The sequence below is a fragment of the Pollicipes pollicipes genome, unplaced genomic scaffold (genome assembly GCF_011947565.3).
Source record: "Pollicipes pollicipes isolate AB1234 unplaced genomic scaffold, Ppol_2.1 Scaffold_6138;HRSCAF=7277_pilon_pilon_pilon, whole genome shotgun sequence".
Classification (NCBI taxonomy): domain Eukaryota; kingdom Metazoa; phylum Arthropoda; class Thecostraca; order Pollicipedomorpha; family Pollicipedidae; genus Pollicipes; species Pollicipes pollicipes.
The window spans coordinates 19,231,006-19,243,264 of record NW_023596818.1 but is presented as its reverse complement, the minus strand read 5'-3'; the positions used below and the strand labels follow the sequence as shown (position 1 = coordinate 19,243,264).

At 52.1% G+C, this 12,259-nt stretch overlaps 1 protein-coding gene across 1 annotated transcript in view; it reads right to left on the bottom strand.

Moving 5' to 3' along the window:
- Positions 1-12,259, bottom strand: part of LOC119105419 (otoferlin) — a 283,009-nt gene that overhangs the window by 123,570 nt on the left and 147,180 nt on the right. Inside the window, exons 10-11 of the mRNA XM_037228883.1 lie at positions 4,758-4,914; positions 704-890 (exon numbers count right to left, since the gene is read on the bottom strand). Coding sequence (XP_037084778.1) covers positions 704-890; positions 4,758-4,914 — 344 coding nt within the window. The remainder of the gene's footprint in view (positions 1-703; positions 891-4,757; positions 4,915-12,259) is intronic.

The following is a 12,259-nucleotide window of genomic DNA, read 5'->3' as shown; positions in this document are numbered from 1 at the left end:
ACCTTCAATGACGAGCCCCTCACGCACCGTTAAAGGCGAGACCTTCCCGCACCGTTAATGGCGAGACCCTCCCGCACCGTTAATGGCGAGACCCTCCCGCACCGTTAATGGTGAGACCTTCTCGCACCGTCAACGACGAGACCCTCCCGCACCGTTAATGGCGAGACCCTCCCGCACCGTCAATGGCGAGACCCTTCTGCACCGTCAATGGCGAGACCCTTCCCTACCGTCAATGGCGAGACCCTCCCGCACCGTTAATGGCGAGACCTTTCTGCACCGTCAATGGCGAGACCCTCCCGTACCGTCAATGACGAGACCCTCCCGCACCGTTAATGGCGAGACCTTCCCCTACCGTCAATGGCGAGACCCCCACCCGCACCGTCAATGGCGAGACCCTTCCCTACCGTCAGTTACGAGATCCTCCCGCACCGTCAATGGCGAGACCCTCCCGCACCGTTGGAAACAAAACCAACTTGTACCACCAGTAACTAGGGCCGCACGCACCGAAAGTGACTGGTGCCGCACGCACCGTCAGTAACAATCTCCGAAAGCATCGATAGTACCAAAACCCGGAAAAAACGTCAGTAATAAGACCCACATGAGACGTCAGACGTCAGACATTAGTCGGAATCAAGATCCACATATATCGTTGGCAACGGGACGGGCATGTGCCGTCAGTCCAGCGAAGGACACCCGCACGTACCGTCAGTCCGGCGAAGGACACCCGCACGTACGGGTTGACCAGGTCGCTGGTCTCGCCCGTGATGGCTCGCTTGACGTTGGCCATGAGCGAGGAGTTCATGCGCGGCAGGCCGTCGGCACTGTGGATGGTGACGGCGATCCGTGCCCGCTGCCGCTCGGCCGTCACCCCGTCCGGCAACAGCAGGTTCCTGCCACGGGCGCAAACAGAGTCGTGTGGTAAGGAGGGGGGGGGGGGGGGGGGGAGGGCACGGGGTTGAAAAAGGGGCTCATGATGGTGCAAGCCCTCTTCCCCGCTTAAAGTTGTGATATATGATATATGATCCCAGATATTGCTTACATTATTTTAGCGGGCCCGATTTTCTCTGTTCTATTTTTATATTTGCCTTCTTATTGGAACAGAAGCCACAAGCCAACGGAAGACACCATTCTGTTTTTATCTTAAAGTCAATAAACTAAATGAAGCGTGCGTTGAATGATTAAATGGAGTGACACACTTCCACCATTTGTTTTACAATGGTTTAGTGGTCGCTTTCGTAAAACGATAGCAGCCGGAAGTTTTGCCGCAATTTTTGTGGGTTCTAAAGAGACATTGAGGGCCCCATGAACGTAGATTGTTTATCGGAATGGGGTCAACGATCCACACTACCATGAACAGCCCATGTTCAGCTGGGTATATTCAACCTACACTCAGAAATGATTAGTGAAAAATTAAGTAACGTAGTTTTGGACATACGCCTCCGCGAGCCATAGAAACAAAACAGACGTCCTGCATTGTAGTCTGCATGGGCTGCGCAGCGTCCACTCCGTGGCTAACACCTGGCGGCCAATAAGCGGACGAAAAAGAATCACACATCTGAAAAAGAGCCTGCGAACGCTTAAAGACACCAAATCTCACGGTACTGTTCAGTACTGTGGCCGCCGACTGACACAGGGCACTTCCATTGTCTCATTGTGGAATTTCAAGAGTCTCATAAGTTGCCATATCTCCCTTCATTGTCAGAGGGCCCAGACCAACGCCAGAGGCCCTCTGGGATGCGGGACACCGTCTCTGTCTCCGTTCAGCAAATGTTCCTTTGGCCGACTCGGGGCCCTTTGTCAACGCAGGACCCCCTGTTGGGCACTTTGGTCCCTGACCTAAGGAGCACTGTTGCCCACAGGTGCCCCTGTGGCCCACAGGGGCCCCTTATTATTCCAGGGGCCTCGACCAATCTAAATCACGGGCCCCGGCCTTGTCCCTGGTTGGGAAGTGAGCGCCTTGGGCTTAGACTGGCACAGAGCTGACTGGTTCGTGCTGGCGGTCTCTAGCTGAAACAGAGATTATCAGTGCTCCATGGCTCCCCAGTCACTACAAGAAGCCCTCTGACTGACATTCGAGGACCTGGCCCCACTGGCCGGGGTTCTTAATGTGCCCTAGAGCGAGCCCTTTGAGCCCCTTGGCCCTCCAATGGGCCCTTGAAGAGAACATCTGGAAAATCTTTAAGCTGTGAAATAAGGGCCGAATAGGTGCCTGAAGGGCCTCTCTTCGGGCGCCCTGGAAATCTACCTCTGACTGACTTTGGACCCCTTGCCAGCACAGGACCCCTCTTAAGCACTGCGGGTCCCTGAACAATACGGCGGCCCCTCATTGGTTCAAGGTCCCCGATCAATGTAAATTGAGGGCTCGGCCTTGTTCCTGTTAAATTATGGGCCCTCAGGCCCAGACGAGGCCGACGTTACGAGGCCGACTACTTGGTGCTGGTGGAAACTGACAGACATAGAGACCCTTATCGACTTAGGGGCCTCCGACCGGCGCAGGGGGCGTTCCGACTGACATTCGAGGATCCGGCCCCGAGGACCGGGGCCTGTTAATACGACCTCCGGCCAGCCCTTCCTTCCGTAGAACTGAGCCTTTTGTTGTGTGTCCCCAGGAGTCCTTTCGGCCAAGTCCCGTGGGGCGCTTTGGGGTCCTAAGGACCTACGGGGAAAGGGGTGTGCGCCCCCCCCCCCCCCCCATTCCCTCCCCTGACTGCGACACTGGTTCGTGCCGCAGGTCAAGATCAGACGTGTCAGTCGTTAAACAAGACATGAGAGACTCGAATAGAATTGCTGGATTTTAAAGGTGATCGTGGACATGGATCAGCGTAGGAATAATATAGAATTGGAAATTGCCTGGGGTCCTGGTCTTTAAAAAGTATATACGGATACGGATTTAAACTCGACCCATGGAGCAGGACCAGGAAAAGTCGATGACTCACCGGCGAAGCCAGAAAAATATGTATAATGTACGTTGATGAAGAAGTATATGAATTCCGACTGATTGCAATACAAGTGCATATCTGATTTCGAAACATCCTCCAGCCATGAACCATTCCTGTGACTTACTTAACACATCCCGTCTTGCGTACCTATAGAAGCATTCGCTACTCGTCTTACAGTTCGTGTCCCGCACGCATAGCGGCTAACAGACCTCAAATGTCCCGTTCGTTTTAGGTGAACAAATTACCAAATTGCCTCGCAGTCATAATCATCATATCATTTACCGTCACTATGCCATTATCATTGATTATTATCAGCCTTGCGCCGCTGCGCAGCATGAAACTGGTAATGCGTTCCACATTGACTTCATGACCAACACGCGCTGGAAATAGATTTTAGGCGCCCATGTCGCGATAATTACCCAAAACACAAAATGAGACGCTTATTCACTGAGGCAACAGGAGCTTTCATCTGACAGAGGCGTTATTACACCATGGTTTACTTGCCCCGCAAAGCATGTGATGTGAGTAGATTATTGGCCCTATACGACGAACAGTATATTTGCTGTCAGGCAGGTTGAGTGCAAGTGCAGCATGAGCGTTGTGTTTTGTATAGTATTTACCACTGCTTTTAATACTGAGCGGCCTGCACCAGGCATTACGGTCAATGCGGTTTAAACATGTCCTTGGTGCGCAGGCTCCGTAAGTGTCTGTAGATTATACCACCTGTAATTATGCACTGGACACCAGCGGCCTGCCGTACCACATGGAGCCACACGTTTGACGCAAGCTAGGGTAATAAATCGTGAGAACCGTAATCGCGTGTTTTAAACTGTCATAACAGCGGCAGAATGGGGTTCCGTACTTCTGCAAAGCGGGTCCCATTCAAGAACGATATGTGCGCAGGTCGCGGTGACGTATAGTCTAACATCACGCTTGGCCGCTCCGTTCTGTCCTTCGACGAAGAGAACTTAGGGAAAAATGCTAACAAATTAATTACGCATGGTCAGGCAAGATGTAATGACATGGGTCGTATTTAGCAACGGTGTTCAGGAGCAGAAGTGCAAGTTCAGCACAATGAACCGTAAAGGAAAGATCCAGGAAAACCATGCTGAATCTATTGGTGGCAGTCTTTGGCGAACAAGCAAAAATGGCGAGGCCGTGAATGACATTAAGCGAAGCAGACGCTACGGACGAACCGCACCTGAGCTGCCGGTGTGGTTGAGCAGCCCATACCAAAAATGTTGGGTAATAACATCTAGTAGAGCAGAACAGTACCAGCCCGTGTCAAACATCCATTCCGTCCTTGACACACCATATTCAGAGACTGTTAGGAAGCGAGCGATGCATGTGAGCCCAGTAAAACCTCGGCCGCCGACAAATCGCACCAAGTCAGCATGCCAGTAGAGCCTAAACCTATTTCTCCTCTCTCGCACACGACACCTACGTCTCACATCCACCAGCCACACTCAGGCGCGCGCGCTATCTCTTCACGCGTCTCGCGACGTGCCTGGTGATTTGCACTCTATTAAGGCACGGCACTCATGCCTCATCTGCGGCACTCATGCCCTACGCATTCTACTCCCCCCTCCCCCCCCCCCACACACACTTGCACTACTCACGCCTCATCTGTGGTTATCATGCCCTAAACGCAGCACCCATACCTCGTGCGCGACACCCTTGCTCCGCGCGACACCCTTGCCCCGCGCGCGACATCCTTGCCTCGTGCCCGACACCCATGCCTCGCACGCGACACCCTTGCCTCGCGCACAGCACCCATGCCTCGAGCACGGCCACTCACGCTTCACGCGCAGTACTCACGCCTCGATGTCGTCCTCGTCCTTGTCGGTTCTCGTGGGCGCCTTGACTGTGTCACCCTTGCCGATGACGCTGATGTCACACTTGACGTACCCCTTGGGGCCGCCGCAGGGGTCGTCCGGGTCGGTCAGCAGTGCCCACTTGTGGTAGAACTGGTGGTCTGGAGGCGGAGAGGCAGGGCTCAGGGGCAGTGATCGCGTGGTTGGTTTGCTCGAGTGCCGTTGGAACAGAACTCTTCGCAAACTCGTCTTGTTGTGCAGGTGTTGAGCCCGATGCCCAGATGGTCCGAAACGTGGAATAGTTTTGCACTAGCCCGTTTGCCGAGTGGGCCTGAGGGTTTAACTCTATTTTCATGCGGTGGATTTCACTGCATGACGGGAGACAGTTTAAGATGTTGAGACCCTGAAACCTAGAAATCTACGAGGCTGATTGTATTGTTCGGAGCTCAAAATTACCGCCGGAGCGTAAACTCTCTTTTGACACACATTGGTTTCGGAGATATCCGTGGCGCACTTATCAGCTGGTTAGTTAGTATTGGTTAGTTGACCAGTTAATATTAGTTAGTAGAGGTTTTAAGGGCGCGGCAACTGCAATAGGTACCATTCATGCATGACACACTAAGGAGAGCAAAAGAGGATAAAAACATGTCTTGTTTTTTCCAGAAATTTACCGGAGCTTGGTAAATTGCATTTAGTTTTGTTTAGAGCCTGTTGGTTGCGTGTTTAGTGCATGTAAAGGATACCTTGCATAAAAGAGTGAAATCCTGCAGACATATAAAGTATTTTACGATAAACATGATCCGTATCTAAATCAATGACGGCTCCAGTAATGTTAAAGGGCAGGTAAAGGAATGATTGGATGCATCCAGCTACCTCCATTAGTAAGACTGCCTGCTTCCATAAGTCGAGTAACTTGGCTGATATGCACAGCCATTTATGTAAACCCATTCCTTGATGTCTTTATTGCCCCGAGATCTGCGGCGGATCCATAAGCTCTCTGCAATTTATACGCATCACAAATCCGCTGAGCGCGATCAGCTTGGATACCACGGACCGGCCGGGCGCGGACGGAGGGTCGTGGACGCCAGGCCGGCCTCGGAACTGGCCGTCATTCGCGCCGATGTGCCTCCCAGCAAAAGTGCCTGAAGGGGCTTCTGCGTGGTGAAGCGAGCTCAAACCGAATTTTGACACACAATGGCCAATTTATTCAAGAAAAGTCGTCAGACTTTAAAACACCGGCTCTTGCAGCCACGCATCCCATCACATAACCAAGGGGGCCGGAATGAGAACGGCGCCAACGTGCAATGCAATGATATGATATGCCGTTTGGAACTATGTAGTTTGGGGACATTAAATTCATAGGTGTTGGGCAGGGGAGTGACTTGATATACTTTCGCCCCCTCCCCCCCCCCCCCCCCCGCTCCCATATGCTAGCTTGAGCCCACACTGCCCGTCTGAGCCCCACTGCATACAAGTACAAAAGAGAATACTGGGCGAGAAAAATCTAGCAAATGCTGCAGAACTGCTGGAACATAAGGTACATGAGCACATCACTGCAAGTTTTACGTTCATTTTGTACCACATAGCATACTGGAGTTCCTGGATATTTGTAATGCTAGCTTCTCAGTATGCTAAGCCAGTCTGCAAATGTTGGCGGGCTTTTCAGGAGATCTTCACTGCTGATATCTGCCCGTCTGACTGGGTCGCAATTTCGCCACCTCACTTATTCGGCCTTCAGGTACTAATAGTACCAAGTCCAATTACTTCAAAGGAAAGTAAAATGGAGATCGCTGACTCTTTCTCTTGTCTCGATCCTCCTCTTCTCCTCGATCTGATCCCTTTACTCTCTCCCTCTCTCCCTCTCTCTATCTCTCTCTCTCTCTCTCTCTCTCTCTCTCTCTCTCTCTCTCTCTCTCTCTCTTCTCTCTCTCTCTCTCCTCTCTCTCTCTCTCTCTCTCTCTCTCTCTCTCTCTCTCTCTCTCTCTCTCTCTCTCTCTCTCTCTCTCTCTCTCTCTCTCTCTCTCTCTCCCCTCGATCTGACGCCTCTCTCTTTCCCTATCTTCCCATTCCCATTCTCTCTCACCCATCCTCTCCTCGCTTGATTTCTGCGAGCGCTCCGCTAGTTCCATCTTAAAAAGTCAGCACAATGCATACCGCATAAAATATTGCCCTTTAAATTCGAACTGGGTCAGATTAACTGCAAGGACTTAAGTGAACAAGGGACGGGTTTGTTCCTTTGCCTCCGTTGGGAGCTGTTCAACATGTTTCATCCTTGTCTGATAAGGCGCAATGTTCATGAGGAGCACTGACCATTGCTAAGCTTTATCTCGGCTACGAGCAAAATTGACAGCCTTCAAGCCGTGAGGCGAGTAATGCTTCATACATGAATACATGTTTCGAAGTTAGATACGCAGAAGTTATGTTACCTAGTCGTAACTGATGCAGCATTTTTAGTTTCGTCAAACGCTCGCTGCTTCCGGTGTTGTTTTTTTACCACGTTTTTACCATTTTAGTTTTACCACGGATAGTTAGGAGGATGGAAGTAGCTTCAAATCGGTAACGCGTTTGGTGATGCCTTCACATATGGCAGCATCCCCGGTCGTGGCGTTACGGAGAAGTTGCTTGATCACCTACAGGCAACGTTTTGCATAACGTTTCGAAATGGCAACATTTTTATCGTTCTGGACATGTTGAGACTGAAAACCACTTGACACGCCAAAGGAAATTTGAAGAAATTGAACAAGCATCAGATGTGGTGAAATAAGCTTACTTCTAACTATTGGCATACTTTTACTTAGAAAAGAATGTTCAAGACAACAAAAATTACCTGTTCACTAAATATTCTCCTCAATACGTCGTTGTTTGATTGTGTCACGGGACGTTTCTACGACAGCACTCACTTGCAGTTCTCCGATCTCCCGAGATGTGGCCCGCGGCGGTACTGGCTGTGTGCGGAACGTTAAGTACCGTTAACTGCTCGTGCCTTGGTCCTTTCTCATGGTGTTCTTGCATATCTATCGTAAGTTTAAAACACTGACTTGTATTCAGATGCTCAGTCATAGCGCTGTCCTTAAGTTGTACGATTTCAGGTCTTGTAGCAACTGGGAAGAATGTACATCTTGTATGGTGTAGCACTGAACGTAATTCGTGTCAGAATCTTGCAAACCCTGTGCAACATTGGATGAGGACCAATTGGCGACCATTGTATCTGGACATCGTGCTCACAAACGCCAGCTATCAGTCATTCGATAATTATATTTTCTTGGCCTTCGCCGTATGGCCAGTGGAATAGTAGAATTTGAGTGATGTTAATGTGGACGCCTGGGCAACCAAGGCGTACTTTGCACGAAATAGTCTGCACATCTTTGAGGGCGTTTAGGTCAGAAACTAGAAGGTCTTAGCTCTTTAGGACAGGGCTGTGAACTGCGCCGAATGAGCACCAAGACGGTCATTTCAGACTAAAAGCCCATACAAATATGGAACACTCCCTTTAAGAAACTCCACCTCGTGATGGAACAACTGCATTAAAAGCCCATACAAATATGGAACACTCCCTTTAAGAAAATCTGCCTCATGATGGGACAACTGCATTCCGGAAATCCGCTTTGGTTATGACAAATCCCTTCCATGCATCTCAGGCATAAGAACTAAGCAGAAACTAAGCCAATCAATTTTGTTATCCTTCTCACCCAATTGCAGCCTGTTCGGCTAGATGTTCACACCAAGGCGCGCTTGCCTAACCATGAGTCGAACAGACGTCGGCCAATCGAGCCGGACTGTAAGACGGGCATCAACGGCTAGTTGGGGGCCTAAATACACTGTGATGTAGTGCGTTTCTAGTACGTGTACCTAGCCACGCCCTCGCGGCCGACCGCCGGAGGCGGGGGTTGACCGGCCGCCGCGGTCAGAGGTCACCGGGAGGTCAGTCTTCTGATACCAGTGAGGGCACGCGCATATCACGCGGGTGAAGCAAGTGGGGCGTGCCAAGTGGGGTGTGCCAAACGCAGGCCAGAGAGAAATTGGTGTGGTGCGATGGAGAAGAGTTGAAAGACTTTTTGCGACGGACTGATGTCTTTCGGCTGGCAGGGGGAGGGGGGGGGCAGAAAAAGCGGTGGGGAAGACGCTTTTTGGACTCGGCTCGCGGATGGCGGTGATAAAAGTGCTGTTCGAAGAGGCCACAAGGGATGTTCGAAGCCTGACGTCGGCGCTGCGTCGAGAACTCGGTCCATCGAGGAGCTGGTACCAGCACCGGTGCAGCCACAGCCGCAAGCAGCCCTCCGAGACAAACGGCATGTTTTTTGCCGTTTCATTCCCCTTGTTTCATGGTGAGTTCGACTGAGCGCCACCCAGCGACACGTTCCGTGCCGCGTCGCCGCCGCGTGGAACCGGCTGCCCGCGGCGGCCATCCGCGCCCCCTCGCGCCAGGCATTCTTGACTGTTTTAAATCGCTGTCTCATCGACTGAAACTGTGTGTCTATGCGTATAGGTGTACCTCTGTACTGTTTGTGTTTTCCTCTTTTTTTGTACGACACCAGCAGGCGCAGAACAACCACCACGTGGGTGCGCCTTAATCGAAATAACTTGCTGTAACTGTGCGCTTCGTAGCTCGGAGCCTGGCATGGCTGCACGAGCCGCCGCGCTCTGAAGAGTCGAGAGTCGATTCTTGGGCGGATTTCGTCCGATGTTGTGGCACAGTTACGTCTGTTGTAACCCAGCACTGGATCCCTGCACTGACCTTGATGAGATGTCGGTATGCGCAAAACAAAGTAAGGGGCTGTCCATCGTTCGCCGGCCTAAGTCAGTTCAGTTGGGGAGGGGTCTGCTGTAAAGAAGGGAGCAGTTGATCATTTCCGTAACGAGGTAGCCGAGCTCTCCCGTGCCGTGTTCCGTGTTCCGTGTTCCGTGTTCCGCGCTCGAGGTCCACGCGGCCGCCGGCCGGCCTGCCGGTCGTCTGGCGCTGTCGCCGGGGGCGGTATGACGTCATTCGCAGCCAGGCGGGTCAATTAGAGGTCGACTCAGGGGGACGGGAAATGGCACGTGACCCGGCCAGGGTGAGCTGGCCGGCGGCGCACAGGCGGCGGCGCACAGGAACGCGCCCAGGGGGAGGGCAGCGGTGCAGCAGGGCCGGGCTAGCCGGAGCTCGGGTCGGGCTGGGCCGGTTTCCGGGACAGACGAATGTGAATGAATGCGATGTTGGATATGCGGTCCTTTTCTAGTCACCAGAAGGTGAAGCGCACTCGGGCACCATTGGGCCGCGGTCGCGGGCGCCCGCCCCCTGTTATATGCTGGCGTTGTCATGAGCTAGGGCACACTCAGCACAAGTATCCCCAGGCTTTAAACTGAGGAGGGTTACCGCGGCGAAACCGGTGGTAACCGGACCTGAGGTCAAAGGTCCCCTCAATTCCCAGGTCTGTTTGCTTCGTGTGCGTGGTCGTGGTCTTTCACGGGTCAGTTGGTTGCCACTCACTCCAGCTGTTGTGCACCTGATCCCATCCAACCGCAAGGCATTGAAATGTGTTGGTATGGTTTAAGCAAATACTTTGATCGGTCCGGTAACGATAAATGACGTTCAGGTCCTGCTGACGAAAGTCTGTTTGTCCGCTCAGGCCATCTTTGGAAACGATGTTCTGGCGTTGTTTAAGTCCTTTCAAGTAAACTACATCGAGCGGGTGCTTTATTTAGGGGGTTTTCGTGTATCGCTGGACAAGCGGTTACATGGCACTCAGATGCAGCGAGCTTCCGCGTGCCTTGCATATCATTTTACGGTGATATTATTATCTGAAAGGATCATTTACGCACAAGCGGACGACTTTGGTCGATTTCTAGAAATGCTGCGCATGATCCGCATCCTCGACAAATGGAACGTTGTGGAGTCTCCGTCAGTCCTTGCCTGGCTCGGTCTAGTGTGAATATCCACATTCCAATCCTCATGAATGACTCGGACTATATGTAATATTCAGTTGTCCTCGGCCCCGCTGGCTGGCAAGCGTGAGATGCCACGCGGCAGGTCACAGACCGCCAGCGGAGCGTCCGCCGGCACAGTATCACCGGCCGCGGGGGCCGCGCGTCCGGAGGCCGGTTCATGCGCGAGCTCTGATCGCGTGCGTGGTCATTGTTTAGCGTGCCCCGTCCCAGTCAATGAGCATGCAGCCAACACAGCGCTTCCTCTCGGAGCGGGTTTTTTCCGTCCGCACTAGATTCTGTCCGTCTTGGGCCAAGTCCATTATGCCCATGATGTCCATTCCGTTCCTGGCAAGGTGGCGGACGTGAAGACGGCCCTAGTGGGGGTGGCAAACCTAAATGGATCGGGTTGATCAACGTCGATTTGGCTGAAGTGGAAGCCAGTGAAGTCACTCAAAGGCAGCTTGGTAAAGGTTTTGTGCCAATCGGTCCCATATGCCCGGAGCATGGGACAGGCTGTAACCCTAGATTTCCGTTTTTTATGTGTTTGGTGGTCTTTGACACGGCGCAAGGTTACTTTTTTCTGGAGAGGTTGGGTTATTGACCAAGCGGCATCGACTGATGCAGGTTTGGTGTCGATCGGCTGCGTAGGCTTGGAGCATGGGGTTGTCAGCAGGTTTTGTCAGCCGTTCAGTCTCCCACATTTTGGTCGCACTGGACCTTCTGACAAGAAGTGACGTGTTGACCACGATTCCAGACAAATCGGCAGAACCCGACGCCAGCTCACCGATCGAGATTGTGGTGCACCGTCACGGTCCGACGGAATCCATAATGACGGATCGTGGTCTGGAATTCAACGAACAGCCAGCTTCTGGTGGTGTAGGCACAATCAATGGGCATAGACAAAACACGGTTCGTGCATTCCATCTGCAATCCAATCGGAATATGGAAAAAGCGAGCCACACAATCAGTGCTCTGATCCGTCGCAATTTGCAGGAGTCGGAATGTGAATGCGACAGGTGTCTGAGTGTTTTGGGATTTCAATATAAATCAGCTCCGCGTAACGCAACAGGCAGGTCTCCTATTTTCCCGCTTGGCCGGGACCCACGCACTTCTGAGATAGCTCGAACAGAGGAAGACTCTGCAGGCCGTTTTAGCACAGAGCAGTCAGAGAGGAGCAGAAAAAAACAGTAATGATTGGATGCTGGTACATACACGACAGATATGGTCCCTTATCGTCTGGGGAATCGGGTGTTTATGAATATTTCACAAAAGCCAGGAATTCCAGGCGAAGTCCAGCCCCGTTGGGACGCCCTTTTGTAGAGATTAGCTGCCGACAATGAAAGATATACCGCATGAAAAGAAAGGGCAACTTAAGGCATCGTTTCATACGTTATTTCGATCAGTTGAAACCCGTGGGAAGAAGGCAGCCGCGTCTGACGAGCCGGGGTGTCAAGAACTAGGAGAAAGAGGCAGATGAGATGGTGATGAATGATGCGAACAGATGGTTAGCGCCGACGTAGAATCAAGTTATGTGGGACTCAGAAAATGACTCGGATTGTCTGAAAATGTTGGGAGACATGTTGAAGGAACTGGGTCGCCCCA